The 14,524-nt window shown below is 41.4% G+C and overlaps 1 protein-coding gene across 11 annotated transcripts in view; it reads right to left on the reverse strand.

The window, feature by feature from the left end:
• PTK2 (protein tyrosine kinase 2) overlaps positions 1-14,524 on the reverse strand; it is a 189,087-nt gene that overhangs the window by 8,049 nt on the left and 166,514 nt on the right. For all 11 annotated transcript variants that reach the window (XM_074557683.1, XM_074557658.1, XM_074557672.1 and 8 more), the window contains 6 exons: positions 13,529-13,615; positions 12,231-12,368; positions 10,402-10,533; positions 3,670-3,732; positions 749-788; positions 3-109 (listed from right to left, as the gene is read on the reverse strand). In XM_074557683.1, the coding sequence (XP_074413784.1) occupies positions 3-109; positions 749-788; positions 3,670-3,732; positions 10,402-10,533; positions 12,231-12,368; positions 13,529-13,615 (567 nt within the window). The remainder of the gene's footprint in view (positions 1-2; positions 110-748; positions 789-3,669; positions 3,733-10,401; positions 10,534-12,230; positions 12,369-13,528; positions 13,616-14,524) is intronic.

Genomic DNA, 14,524 nt, shown 5'->3' on the forward strand with positions numbered 1-14,524 from the left:
ACCTTCACACCCTCGTTGTAGCTGTCCACGGGGCTGTTGAGGCTGGCCAGGCTGCCCAGGTGCCCGGGGGCTCCGGGGCGTGGGGGCTTCTTTGGCGGAGCCGCGTGATCTGCGACAAAAAATTGTGATTTTAGGGCAGCAAGGTGTCAGAGGCACCTGGCACCCTCCTGCTCTGCACTGCACAGGCTGCATGGGCTCTGCTTTGCCACAGATGGGAGATCTTTAGGTGTGCTGCAGGAAATGCACTGTTTGTGGGAGCTGCACTTTAAGAGAGCAGGATTGTTTTAGTTAAATATTTGAAACTCCTTTTGTGGGGTAACTGCTGCTGCTCTGGGCACAGCTACCCCAGCACTGTGATGGTGTCATCCCTGGTCCCACATGCTGTGTGAATCTGGGAAACTGGATTTCTTCCCAGCAGCAAATTGTGTGATTCACTTTTGAGACTGAGAAACGCAATTTTAGGTGTCTACTGCTGTTTGACATGTCTGAACTCCACCCTGGGTGAATTCCCACTCTGACTCAGATGCTCTAGACATTTCCTGCTTGTTGATCTAAACACTTCCTTGGCTTTGCTGACTGCATGTCTGGGGCCTGCATGGGGAACCTGAACACACAGCACACAAACATCAATGTGTGTGGAACTGAATCCTCTCTGTATGGAAATATTGCCATGAACTTTGTTGACTACTGCTGCTACAAGACTTGTAATCAAATACTCAAAATGTCAGCATCTGCATTTACTGCTTACCTGGTTTTCCCACAGGCTGATATATGTGCTGGTTACCAGCCTATAAAATAAAATAAACATATAAGGTAGTTATTGCAGTGCTTGCAGCTCTCATCAGCACTAACTTAATCTCAATACCAAGAGCAGCCAGCTCTCAGCACACTTCCTACCAGCTGAAAATAGATCCCAATTCACCATCATCAGTCCCTTACTACAAGTCTATTACTTACAGAGCAATAAAAGAATTTGCATGTATTTTGTACTGCTCACAACAGCCCTGGCCTCCACATTGCAATTCATCCTTATTATTCAAAGGTGGTGAGACAGTCCCAGGCATTTTCAGTCTGTGCCCACAGATGCAACTGCAGAGGTCATGGTGGTGAAGGAGAAATGACAACAGAGAAACTGCAGAACTTCCTGCTGAATGCTTCTGTAATGGGAACACACTTTGGAGCTGGTTTGCTTTTTGATTTTGCTGCAAAGCTCTTACTCAAGGCCCATTTGCCCATCCACTTGGAAGAATTTAGTAACAGACTGAAGTGACTTTCCCTGGTAAGGGCATTCATCCATCCTTCACACCAACCTCATCACCGCTGTGAGCAGCCCAAGAGTCAGCACAGAATTAAGGATTATCTCTGTGTCCACTGCCCTGGCCCTCAGGGGTGATTTTAACTTCCCAAAATTCAACTGGGAATATCATACAGTGGACACAAAGAGGTCCAGGAAATTCCTGTGAAAGTAACTTCTGGATGCAGGTATGAAGGAATACTGGGAAAGGTGATTGCTGGAATTGCTGTTTGTAAACAGAGAGGGACTCATGGGCCAAGTGCTGAGCAGTGGCTGCCTCAGTCATGGCAACCACAAAGGAGTTGAGCTTCAAATTGCTGGAGGTAGGAGAAAAAATTCCAGCAATGGAATTGAGTTGGCTATGGAGAGTGGACTTTGGGTGCTTTCCAGGAAATAGTGAGGTTCCCTGGGAATCTGCTTTTGAAAGAACTGGAGTCCATGGATGTCAGGTGATTTTCAAGAGAAATCTTTCAAGAGCACAATTCAGAGTGCTGGACATCAAGCAATCAGGGCAGAAAAGGGCCTGGCAGAGCAGGGATCTTCTAGAAGTTAGGAGGACAAAGGAAATGTACAGACTTTGGAAACAGGGACAGGCAATCCCTACAGAGATGCTGTTTGCCACTGCAGGGAGAGAATTGGTGCTGACAAAGTCAGACTGCAGTTTCACCTGGACAGCACCACAAGAAGGGCTTTTTAAAAATGTCAACAACAACAGGAGATGCAGAAATGACACTGGTCTGTCGCTCTGTGAGGTTGGTCACCTCAAAGACAGGGACATGAAATAGAGACATTCAATCATGCCATTATCTTTGATTTGTGCTGTTAACCTAAATATTTCAAATCTCATAACCCCAGGGGGAAAGGAAGAGAGCAAGAGAGAGGCAGAATAATGGTATCCCACTAGAAGAATTCTTGCATTTTTACTTCCACAAAATTGTGTATTGAAAGTACAGGTCAAAAAAATGTGATCAGACAGGAACTGCCCAAATGTGGGTGGTAACTTCTCATTTGTATCACTGCCCAGTTTCTCATCCTCTGTCAGAAACTCAAATTGACTCACAGCAGTAATAAGCATTTCCCACTGCAAATGAAGTCAGAGTACGTTCTGAATCTACTGAGAACTACAAGATCAAATTCTGTGACTAGAAATTCAGTTACCATGAATTACAGTCTCTTTTAAACCCATTTTGTCCATGACCATGAAGTGTTTTCTTCACACTCTTTCAAATGAGGTGCTATATTGGACCACCTCATCTGGGCAGGCAGGACTTTCCCTGGAAACAGTTTGGGATCTGTAACCTGTGGCACGACCTGAAAATCTCCTGGGCATCACAAAGCATCTTCACAAGCAGCACAAAATGCAGCAACACTTTTCTTGCTCTTATATAAAGATGCAACAACAGCCAAGGCCTAACAGTAACTAAGAATCTTCTCCAAATTCATGAAAAAAATCTTAGGAGCTTCCAGACATGAATGTCTCCAGAGACTGTGCTGCAGTGTGTCACTGACATACTCATTCATGACTGTCTTGGCTGCAAATGCAGGAAGAATCCCTAAATTCCTAAAAAGTGAAGAAATGCTTAAGCCAAAGCAGGAATTTACAGTCCCATCCCAAATGAAACAGGAGGGTGGATTTAAAATATCCACTGCTTTCCTGGGGAGAAAGAGTGGATGAAGCACCAGGTTTGTGTGATGAGCAGTGCCTAGCCTAATCCCCCTTTTCCAACAGTATGATCCAGAGATTCCAATGGCAATTCAACAATTGAAAAAATGGTTTTAATTAAATTAAACAGTCAGGAGTTAAGCCACTAAGAAAGAACACCCAAGCTGCAGCTGCTGTCTGGGAATAAAGGAATGGCTGTGGGGTTTATTCCAATTGTTTCATAGTGGATCATTTACCCCAAACAGATTTCTGAGTAATACAACAGCAACATTTACATTCCTTATGAGAAAACCCTTCAGATATTTAAACAACTGCATGAGTTACTTTATTCCTGCTTCCTGTTGACAGAATTTGCAGAAAACAATCCCCATTTTTAAATAAAAGGCCCAATTCTACAGCACATGAGCACTTGGAAATTATTGTAACATATTTGTGGAAATATTTTAATATTTGTTTCAAGAACAGCTTCAAGGGGAAAAAACAAAAAACAACCAACAAACCCCAAATCCCCCAAACTGCTGCATGAACCACTTTGCTGTGGCTGCAGTTCCCACAGAAGCTGAGCCTCTTGGAAAGCTGTACCACCATGTAATAACAGTGGAAACATTTAGCAAAACCTTTAAATCATCTCCCACCCCCAAGCCAGTGTACAGAACATTCTAGCAGGAAACTGGAGGAAGAGCTGGGAGAGGAAAAGATCCCCCACACTTACAGGGCCCTGCAGAGCTCCGTCCTCGCGGTCAATGCTGCCTCTGGAGTGCCTCATGTCGGGTTTCTGAAACAGAAATCCAGGGATTCACTCTGTGCTCTGCTCACCCAGTGGCGTGCCCTTGGCTTAGAGGCAGTGCAAAGACAGGAGAATGCTGTTCCAAATGCACACTGACAAATCCAGATGTCATTTCACTCCAGCCCTTCGCCCCCGCTGGCTCCTCCTGCAGCTGCCCCCAGCACAGGACTCAAAATGCTCCAACAAATATCCAAAGTACCCCTGAGCTGACACAACATTGGAAAATCTGCATTTTAGTTTTCTCAAAGGCAGCAAAAGTTGAGTTTTTTTCTGAAAAATAAAAAAGCTTGCTTCCCAACAGCAAAATTCCAACCACAGGATGAGAAACGCTGCACATTAATTCCCGCTTCCTGCCCCAGGATGGCTTAAATGTACTTGGCTCCCTCTGCAAGCAAATGGGGCCAATTACTGGAGCTCTCTAAACACTCCATGTGGATACAGCCAGCCAACAAAGCCATCCAGATGCCCTTTTCTTCCCATACAAGCAACAAACATATTTATATTTCATGTGTTTTCAGCACAATACAGGAATCCGGGGCTTGGTCGTTTCTAAAAGCAAAAATAAAACCACACTGATTCTGATTTTTTTTTTTTTCTTCACACATGAACCAGTAATTTTTCTCACAGAATATGCTAGAGTTGGAAGGGACTCACAAAAAACACTAAATCCAACTTCTGGCCTTGCACAGGAAAACCCCACTTATCTCCCCAGCAAACCCAGGTATGTTTTATTTATTCTTCAAGGACAACATTGATTACATGGGAAGACAAAGGAATAGTGGATGTGAAGCCAAAGTTAACACTGATCTGAACACACAAGCTCAGCAAAATTACAGTGTGCTTCTTGTGCACCAATTCTGGCACTTAAAAACAGGATTTATCTGACTCTCTCCTACAAGACTGGATGAGGAGTCACTGATAACTTAAGAGATAAAGTGGTCACACATAATATGGAAATAACATTTTTTTAATTCAGAGAAATGTAGATGTAACTAAACACAGTGTCACTAAACTGACCACATGTTCTTTCAGGGTTAATTTCAGGGGACAAATACATCCTTTTCTTGTTTTAAGGCTATTTGAGATTCCTTCCTCCTGTAAGAATACTAAAGAATAATTCCAACTCACAAATCCTACTAAATGACCCTAAAAACCAGAAGGGCAGAAAGAACCTGCAAAAACACACTAATATTGATCTTCTGTCATTAAAAACAGCCCAGTTGTGCTGCCATGTCAGAACGGCTCACATTTGGGATTTTCATTCAATCTTCTGCAGACTGAGTGGGGCACAGCCAGAGACAGTCACTGTCTGAAAGAACTTGCAGATTAAAAATAGAAAATCATATCAGACAGGGAAATATTTAACCCCCTCTTATCATGAAGAACTGAAACAGACACAAGTGATCTCCTCATGTTTTTCCAGGAATTTGTGACAAATTTCAAGATGAAACTTACCATGACTCATCTCCAGTTTATTTCCTTATTACGATAAATGAATTCTTTTCTGATTAAAGTCTCATTTGATATGAGTATGTCTGGAAGTTCACTAGACAGGTAAAGTCATGATTCTCATAGTATTCTTCAGCTAAATCAAATAGTTACCCTTGTTATATATCCATATAAAGCATACAACAAACTACATTTCTATTACCCTGATGCTCACAATTTGCCATCGTTTCATGTTCATTTCTAGCCAGGGAAGTGCCCAAACTCTTTGGAAATAACCAAAGACTGTTTTATCACAGGGGTCTTTAATGCTCTTTACACTTACAGCAATTTATTACTCAAAAAATGCATCTTAAACCAGGAATGGTTTGGGCTGGAAGGGACCTTAAAGGTCTTCTCATTCCAACCTCCTGCCAGGAGCACCTTCCTCTGGACCATCTAGAGCACATCCCTCAGACCAGAATCCAGAGACAATGAAATATCGAGCATTTTAGAAGAGTCAGAAGCACAAAAATGCACAAAAGTCCAAGTAACAGGACTTTTTTTCCTAGTAATATAAGCAAAAACTGAAATTAGCAGACACAAAATCCATCTCCTCCTCTCCTTGTCTTGCTGAGAAGGTCCCTCCTTCCAGCATCCAAAGGCTCCAAGTCACAGGAACAATTCATTCTCCAAGTCTCCACCAGCAGCCAACATGCAGAATGTTGAGTTTCCTCCAGGACACCCCATCTTGGACAGCACACAACCCACAGCCCAGGAATGGCTGTGCAGAAAAGCTGAAAATGCTCACCAAATATCACAAAAATGGTGATGATTAACTTGGTCCCCACCCAAACAAGGCTGTGGTGCTGCCCTGGCATCTCCAAGAACCTGATCCCAAACTGCAGATCCCAAGTTCCAGGGGGTGATGGCAAAGCTGAGGGACCCTGAGCAGCTACACCTCAGAAATAAGGAAAAAATCCTTTAGCAGGACATAAACTTCTTTCAACTTCCACAAGCATTCTCCTCTGCTCCATCAAAACCTGGGCAGTCAGGAACAAAAGAGAAGGGTTCAACTTTTGTGTCCAATGACTGAGAAAAGTCCCAATTCTATATTTACTGATTTTAATGTTCTAATAAATTCTAACAACTCCCATTTGACTAAATGATTTTCTGGTTTATTCTTTTGTGTAGATGTGGAAATGTCAGAAGGCAAATTATTTTACAGTAAAAGTGATTTTGATGATCAAACTCCCATTGTATTTTAAAGTATGATTCAGCAGCAATTCTTCCACTTCTGCAGTTGCAAGAGCTTTGAGCCCCTCATGCTGCCACAAGAACAATGCATTGCTGAATTTTTAATTCTGTGGTCCTTCAGCTGTTTATTGCAACATTCTCTAGGTCAACACTCAGCCTCACACTAAACCTGTTCTGTACTTCACCATTTCACAGCCCCAGAGAACACCCTGCCACCTTCCCAGTCCCTGCCATGGCTCTGAACCTCCCAAAAACCGCAGAGATAAAGAACTGTATGTTGTTAAAATCTTCCAGAAACACAAAGTCCTTCAAAAGTAAATGGATTTTTTTAAAATAAATAAGCCTACTATCTGAAATCTTTGGAAATGTCAAGAGGAATTTTCAGACAGGATGTGTATGTTGACAAAGTGGGACATAATCCACTTTATTTCCAGTATTTCTGGTTACTTGCTAATAAAAGAATATGTAAGCATTGGAGTTCTCAGGACATGCTGAATTCTAATGTCTTGGTGGGATTTTCTCAGGCTTAAAATTAGAATCTTATTTTAGCAACAGTTCACATCAATTAGACTTGAATTGAAGTTCTCAGTGTCAAAATAGGACAAAAACCACAACTATGTGGGAATTTCAGAAAAAAAACCTAACGAACCCAAGCATGATAAGGAAAATATGTGAGTTATTTCTTCTTAGGCTATCCCAGAAGGGACTATAAATTTCTTAGTACAAAACTGTTCTGTCTGCTGAGGAGTTACTAACAGGCGTGCACATATATATCTTTATTTATCTGATTAAAAATAATGTACATAACATCAGCCCAGCCAGAAAGGAAGGTTCAAAGTGGAAACTCCAAATAAAGGAAGGAGAAGGCAATTAAATAGGCCCAAAAGAAGAGATGTGTAAAATGTTCAGAGATAATTTTTGATTGTTTTAGATTGTTTGTACTGCAGCCATTTCATCTGAAGGTGCCCTGGACAGAGACAGTGTCCTGTAATGATGGGCATCAAGCTTTGGGTGCAGCAATGGTTTGTGTCTCCACTTCAGCTTTCTCAAAAATAACTCACCTATTTCTGTCCTTCCTGGAGATGATTCTCTCCACAGCACTTTTATCAATAGAGCATGAAAATTTAATGACCACAAGTTTTAATCAGTGTCCATTAAAGCTGGGAGAGCTGAAGTGCTGCCTCCCCTCCCTGTCAGGGGCTGGGGTGTCATCCTGGATCCCCCAAATCAAACCCTCCACCAGTTCTCTCCTCACTCTCCAATGAATGTATTTGGAACTGTATAAAATCAAGCACTTCTTTACTCTTCAGCTTTTACACAATGGATTTATTTTCATTAGGGAGCTTCCCACGAGGAGAGACCTGTTTGTTTCCCCTTTTTACAGCAGAATTTCCAGAATCCTGGATTCTGTTAAGGCTGCAGCTTGAAAACAACATTTTTATCCTTTCAAGCACTAACTAGTCCCATGTTCTCCAAGGACCAGTTTCAGGCAAACTGCTTACACTGATAACAAGCTCCCCAAAGACCAGCACATTTCCATTGCAATGCCACTGCACTGAATTCCCTATCTGGGGAGTCCCCTCCAGCAGCATCAGTGCTGTTTATCCCTGTACCAATGTGCTGTGAGTTGTGTTTTCTCCCTGCAGAAGCAGCAATAAATTTCAAGTCATGAGCAAGTTGGTGTTACTCTGGGGAAACAAAAATTGTACCAACAGGATTTTCCATCTTGTTGCAGAGTCCTACAATAAATCATTTGCAGTTGCTCCCCTGTGAGTCCAACTCTCAGCAGTATAAGTGGGATGTGCTGTAGAGCCTGAGGATTGGGTAAATAGAGCTGTTTTTGGAAACAGACAGTTTACACTGAGAACACCACACATGGTTACAAAAGTTAAATATTATAGTTAAGTAAGTTAAATATTAAAATCTGACTCTATTCTGTTGTTCTCTGTGCTGAAAAGGACAAATATTATTTGAAACTTGTCTAAAGCAGGCAAGGGAGGGCCAGATTTCTTCTCTCTAAATCACATGGAACGAAAATAGGGGAGGCCCTTCTTCCCAGGGCAGAAATGTTGTCACTCACTAGAGGACACAAGGAGCACGTGTGTGTAACACCTGGCTTATTTCTATGCTGGACATCATTACATGGCCTTAATGCCTCAATAAATCACTTATTTTCTCATGTTTGGACTCTCATGTCTGAATTGTGGATATCTTCAGGAGACCTGCCAGGCTTCCAAGAGTGACTCCCCACTATGACTTTTCCACATCTTCACTTCCTCAGGGCTAAATCTAGAAACTCACCCGCATTCCTTTTCCAAGAAACACCCACCTATAAACTGAATATTCTCCTGACACACATCCTGCTATGGGCTCAAAGGCACCCTGTGACTATCAGCAGTTCATTTAGCTCCTAACAGGGGGTATAAATTTGTAATAGGCATCCAAGGGTGAACCTCAAAGTCTGTACCGTCAAAATGTTAATGTGGAAAGAAAAAGAACTGAAGTTTGGATTCCAATTATGGAATCCAATTCCTCAACAAAATAGATGCAAGAAAGATGGTGTTTCCTCACAATAAAACTAACACAAAATGAAAACACAGCAAATCTCTTCCAAACAGATGCTATGAGTGTATTACAGATAAAAGAAAAATCAGCAAGTTCCTTCTCAATGTCAATTTGGGGGATGATAAACACCCTAATGGTCCAGAGACTGAATCAACAAACACTACAAATAATCATTTATTCCACACAAAAAATCATGGAGTTTTTGAAAGTTCCCACACAATCTACTGCCACCCCTGCAAGGTCAATGCTCCTTTCCAAGGAAACTGATTCCACAAAAAGTTCTCGAGCATCTTTCCAGTTTTAATTGTCAGTGGGATGAGTTTGACCTCCTGGGTTGTGTAGGTCACAAGTAAATGGTGCCACACAAGACTGGAAAAGCTAATGCCTAAATTAGGGAAGAAATTTTCCCTTCCCCTCCCTCTCTTCAGGCCAAGCAATCTGGGCACAGGGCTTTGTTTGCTGTCACCCCAATGGGAAAATGCAAATTCCCAAATGGACTTAGAAGGAAACCAGTTTCGACACCCATTAATCAAAAGTCACTTCTTAGCTCAGGCACAATGTGGATCTCAGCTAGAACATGTCCTGGACATGGGAGCATCTACCAGCAGCTCCAACACAGGAGATTTCCAAACTGAAACATTCCCTGAAATACGCCTAAGGCCAAGCACAGGGCAGCTGTCTGTCACAACCCACACACAGCACTGTAAATTGTCCCCTGTCCCCTGAGCCTCAGGCACCCACAGGCTCCTGGTGACATTCTACTCCCACCTTCTCCTCCATCTGTAGCCATCAGCCTCAAGCAGGAGAAATTTAACATTTAACTTGAATTTTGACAACTGGGAAGCCAGAGCTGAACCAAAAACCATACACCAGTGGCACTGATAACAATTCTCTGTGGAACTGCAGAGAAACACCACCAGGACATCCCATTACCAATGATTTCTTCTTCCTGCTCGTGGTGAGGTTCAGAGCATTTCCCTCCTCACAGAGCTCTCTCTTATACTATTTCTTCCCACTAACATGTGCCATTATTCCTCCAGGGCAAGGCTGGGTACAACTCTTAGCACAGCCACAACCCTCAAATGGTTACATCATTTTTAGGGGTAGAGTTCTGTGTAAGAACAAACAGGCAACCTCCAGATGGGCACCGAATTACACCCACAACTTCCCCCGCACAAACACTCAACTGGATAAAATGAGATTCACCAAAAGCCACAGCTGTTCAAGAGATGTGAAATACAGCTCTCACTAGCCCAACACTTACTTTAAAACCTGTTTCCAAACCCACATTTTTGGGGTCCTGTATCCTGTAAATTTTCTCATTTCACAGAAGTGACCAGTTTTAACCAGCTGCAGTACAAAACCTCAAAATCAGAAGGAATTAAGAAGCTCTGTGAAACAAAGAATTACCAGGAATCGTTCTTCTTTTTCGAGCCAGCGCTGATCCTCCTCCATCTCCTGCTGCTGCCGTATCAACCTCTCCTCCATGAGGTGTGGGGGCAGAACCTGGCTCATCCCACGGATGTCCAAAGTGCCTGAATCCTGCAATCCACAGGAAATCTACTCAGTCTCACAATTTCCAATTCCTATCAACAGGTGCAAGAACTTAGAGATGATAAAAGGAAAGTTTTTTAGAAGCCAATTCTCGGCAGCAATCAAGCAGAGTTTCTTCAGCTCCTCAAAAGCTGAAGCAGAGCACTGGAAGAAACTCCTTCCAACCCTGGAGTTTTTATCTGCCTTGCTCTTAGTCACTGCAACCAAAAAAGATTTGAAAGATTCTGTTCTGTTTTTCAGCAACATTGTCACTTCCTGTGTTGCACTTCATTTAAACTGGACAACAAAACCAGACTTATCAATCTTGTTTTCTTGGTCTTGAGCAATAATGTAACCATCCAGTTGGTAAAAGCTACAAGACACATTTTTTAAAATCAAAACAAACACACTATTCAGTGTTAGCCAACAGTGGCAAAGCATGTCACAAAAACATTTTTAATGAATTTTTGTCCAAATATTTATGGCTGTCTAAAGCTTACAAAGCATGTCACAAAAATATCTTTTAATGAATTTTTGACCAAATATTTATGCCTGTCTTAAGCTTACAAATACTCCACATACCGTACCCCAATGCTGCCTGGAAATCATTAGGAAATAGTGTATAAATTAGTATTTTTTAAAAGCCAAGGGAAATTTGGTAACAAATTCTCTGTATTTCAGAGACAACTTAAATGTTTATCAGGAACACAGGGAATAGAGCTGGTTAGAGAAGAAAAAAAAAATAAAGACAGAAGCTGCACAAACTGAATCGCTGTGGAAGGAAAAAAATGGAATTAAAAAGTGTACAACAATGGAGAACAGAAAAAAAAAGACAGAAGGTTAAAGGGGGAATTAATTTGATGTTCCTCAGCAGCTCAGTGCAATCATGACAGGCTGGAGAGAACCCAGAAGGAATTCAGCTCAGGAACAGTCTTTCAGATCCTCTCATTTTCTCTTCTGGGTAAGTCACAAAGAAGCCTCAATCCTTCAGCTGTGCTGGGTATCTCCCAAGAGGTTTTTTTTATGAGTGTTCCCATCTCTGTGAACAGCAGTAAGTTCCAGTAAAGCCTTCTCTTAACAAACACCAAATATTTGCTATCACTCAGTTAGATAAGTAGTAACAACTTTATCACGAATTCATGTGTGGTGACACTTCATGCCCAGCTGTCACCGTCATATTTTCTAAAAATCTCTTTGCCCAGGATTCTTCTGGGAAGCTGAGAAGCCTCAGAGAAAAAGGAAAACAATATTATCTCATTTGCTTCCCCGGTGTTTTGCTGCTCTGGAATGTGGTTGGAGATTGTTCATCCAACATGTGAATTGTTTTTGATTGAATGACCAACCACAGGCTGTGTCAGGACACTGGAAGGAGTAATGAGTTTTCATTATTATCTTTTAGCCTTCTGTCTGTATCCTTTCTCTATTCTTTAGTATAGTTTAGTTTAGTATTCTTTAATATAATAGAGGTCATTAAATAATAAATTACCCTTCTAAGAACATGGAGTCAGATTCATCATTTCTTCCACAGGGTTCTCAGAAAATACAAGACCCAGCCCATTGCAGTGAGACAATTTTAAAAGCACCAGAAACTCTCAGTTCTCCTCTAACAGATCTACCTAAATAATAAAAGTAATACAACTTACAGTAATAATAAAAAGTGCATTGAAGTGTACAGAACACAGCAGCAGATGTGTCAGATCTCCTACCTCCATGTTTGGCTGCCACACTGGTATTTCCTGAGGCCGATGGTTCCAGGAATCTGTTTGATCCAGGAGAGAAGCCTGCCCAGGATAAATGCTGCCTGCCATGGCTGGTATCCCATGAGAACCAGGGTAGCTAGACACCTTTAGGGGGCACAAAACCCCACAGGGGCAAAACCAAAGAGAAAAACAGAGATATTAGTAAGACCTGTGCTTCCCTATAACGGAAACATCCCCTCCAAGACATGAAAGCACAGAAATGACTCAAAAGACACTGAGAGGAAGGAGGAGAAGCAACATCAGAATAAGGAAGCTGAGCCAAAATATGACACCTCTGTTTTAGGCCTTTGAGGATGCTCATCATAACATAACTATTTTAGAATAACTGCAACAGGGCACAAATACAGCTTTTGAGGAGAAGTATTTTATGGTGCCTATCAAACCAGCAGCTTCACAGCATGCTCTAACCTCTGCAGGAAAGGAGATCAAAGTCCTCTGAGGACAAACTCAATCTATAGATACACATGTAAGAGCTCCACACGCAGAGCTCATGTTCCAGATAATAGGAGCCTGCAAACATCACCCTACAGAGCCCCATAAAAATGTCCCCCCTGCTGTATCTTACAGGCTTAAGGCTTGAGTGGCAGCATGTAATTAGTGTGCTGAGCTGAGTGGCCTGGGAACTTCTCCACAGGAAAATCCAAGTAGTTTTAATGAGCCTGAAGTACTTATTAAATCAATGAAAACCTCCCTCTCTTCATGGAAAAAAATCCCCTTGACTGAGACAGCTGTAATATGGCTGGAGCCTTGAAAAACCTAAAATTGCTCGAAGTCCTTTAAAGACAAACTTTTGTTCTGAATTTCTTCAGCAGTTTTAGGAAGAAAAGCAAAACCTGAGAGTATACAATGTGGTGGAGCTAAAGGCAGCAGCTATCAGGACACAGAAAATAAAATACCAATGACCCCAAGGAAAGGCCCCCAGTTAATGCCATTTTATAAAGCCAGTGATTTCACAGCTCAGCACAAATGTCAACATGAACACCACACTCCCTCAATAAATATGGAAATGGCTGATGTGTTTCACTGCAGTTTCAGGAATCTGAGCACCACATCAGATGTGGAAATATTTACCATCTGGAGTAAACCTACTAGGCTCAGTTTGTTTTTTTTTTTTTTCTATGTAAAACAAAACTCAGAACTGAACTGAATTCAAATAAACCATGTAAGAAGTGCATCAATCCCACAAACTGCATCTAAACCCACATTTGTAAAAAAACCAACATGTATGGTATTAAATGTAATACCTGGTAATGATTTGGCTGTACCATGTGCTGTGGGCTTGGATAAAACCCTTCACTGGATCTGGGGCTGGGGTAACCAGGTCTACTGGGCTGTAAAGAAAAAGGAATTTTTAGAATCATTAAACACACACAACTAAACACAGAAAATTATGTTTCAGTGAGACAAACATTTACAGGTTTGGCAAACTTCAAAAAAACTCCAAAACAGATTTTCTGTAATTACAAATACTTTTTTTAAACAATTAAAATTAAGTTTTCGTCCATTTTTGCTTGGCAATGGATGCAGCTGAATTGTTTGCTCAGTATGTCAATAAATAATTCTTGCTCTGTGAATTCTTTGTATTTATTTAATTGCTTGTACTCAATGACCTGCTCTGTTTTGTTGCACTCTAGAGAGAACATCATCTAAGAACCTAAGTCTTAAATCAAAATTACAGGTGCACTACAGCCTTGTTTCCAATTTTTGCTGTTATTTTGCTGCTTTTGTGACTGTTCTCAAAAGTAAATTCTTTTGTTCCAGTAAGAATAACACAAACCAAATGGATTTATTTGCATGGCTATTTCCATGTGGTATTCTGAGGTATAAAGTTAGTTCTGATTATTAACTTCTGTGTAACTAATTACCTCAACATGGAAATTGCTTTTGATCTTATTCAGAATATCTCCAAAGGTATAGTTGAGGGTTTCTTTTTGAATTAGGAACAGCATTGCTGGGTATTTCAGGAGGAGAAAAATTAACCAAAGAGGGAAAAAAAACCCCAAACTTCATCATTCTGCAAAGGGCTCTCTCAGTCCTTCTGGCAGTTAAAGGCACCACATCAATTGGAGACTGCAGAATTTATCAATGCTTGATGAAAAAATTCATTCTCATTCTGGACTAGGATGTTTTCTGTCTCAGGATTCTAACAGAAATATCACTGTGAGATACAAGTGATCTCACACAAGTGATGGATTGTGAGACCTGGGAATTGTCTGAGGATGTGCAGGAGCTTTAAGAGC

The sequence above is a fragment of the Zonotrichia albicollis genome, chromosome 1, assembly GCF_047830755.1.
Source record: "Zonotrichia albicollis isolate bZonAlb1 chromosome 1, bZonAlb1.hap1, whole genome shotgun sequence".
NCBI lineage: Eukaryota > Metazoa > Chordata > Aves > Passeriformes > Passerellidae > Zonotrichia > Zonotrichia albicollis.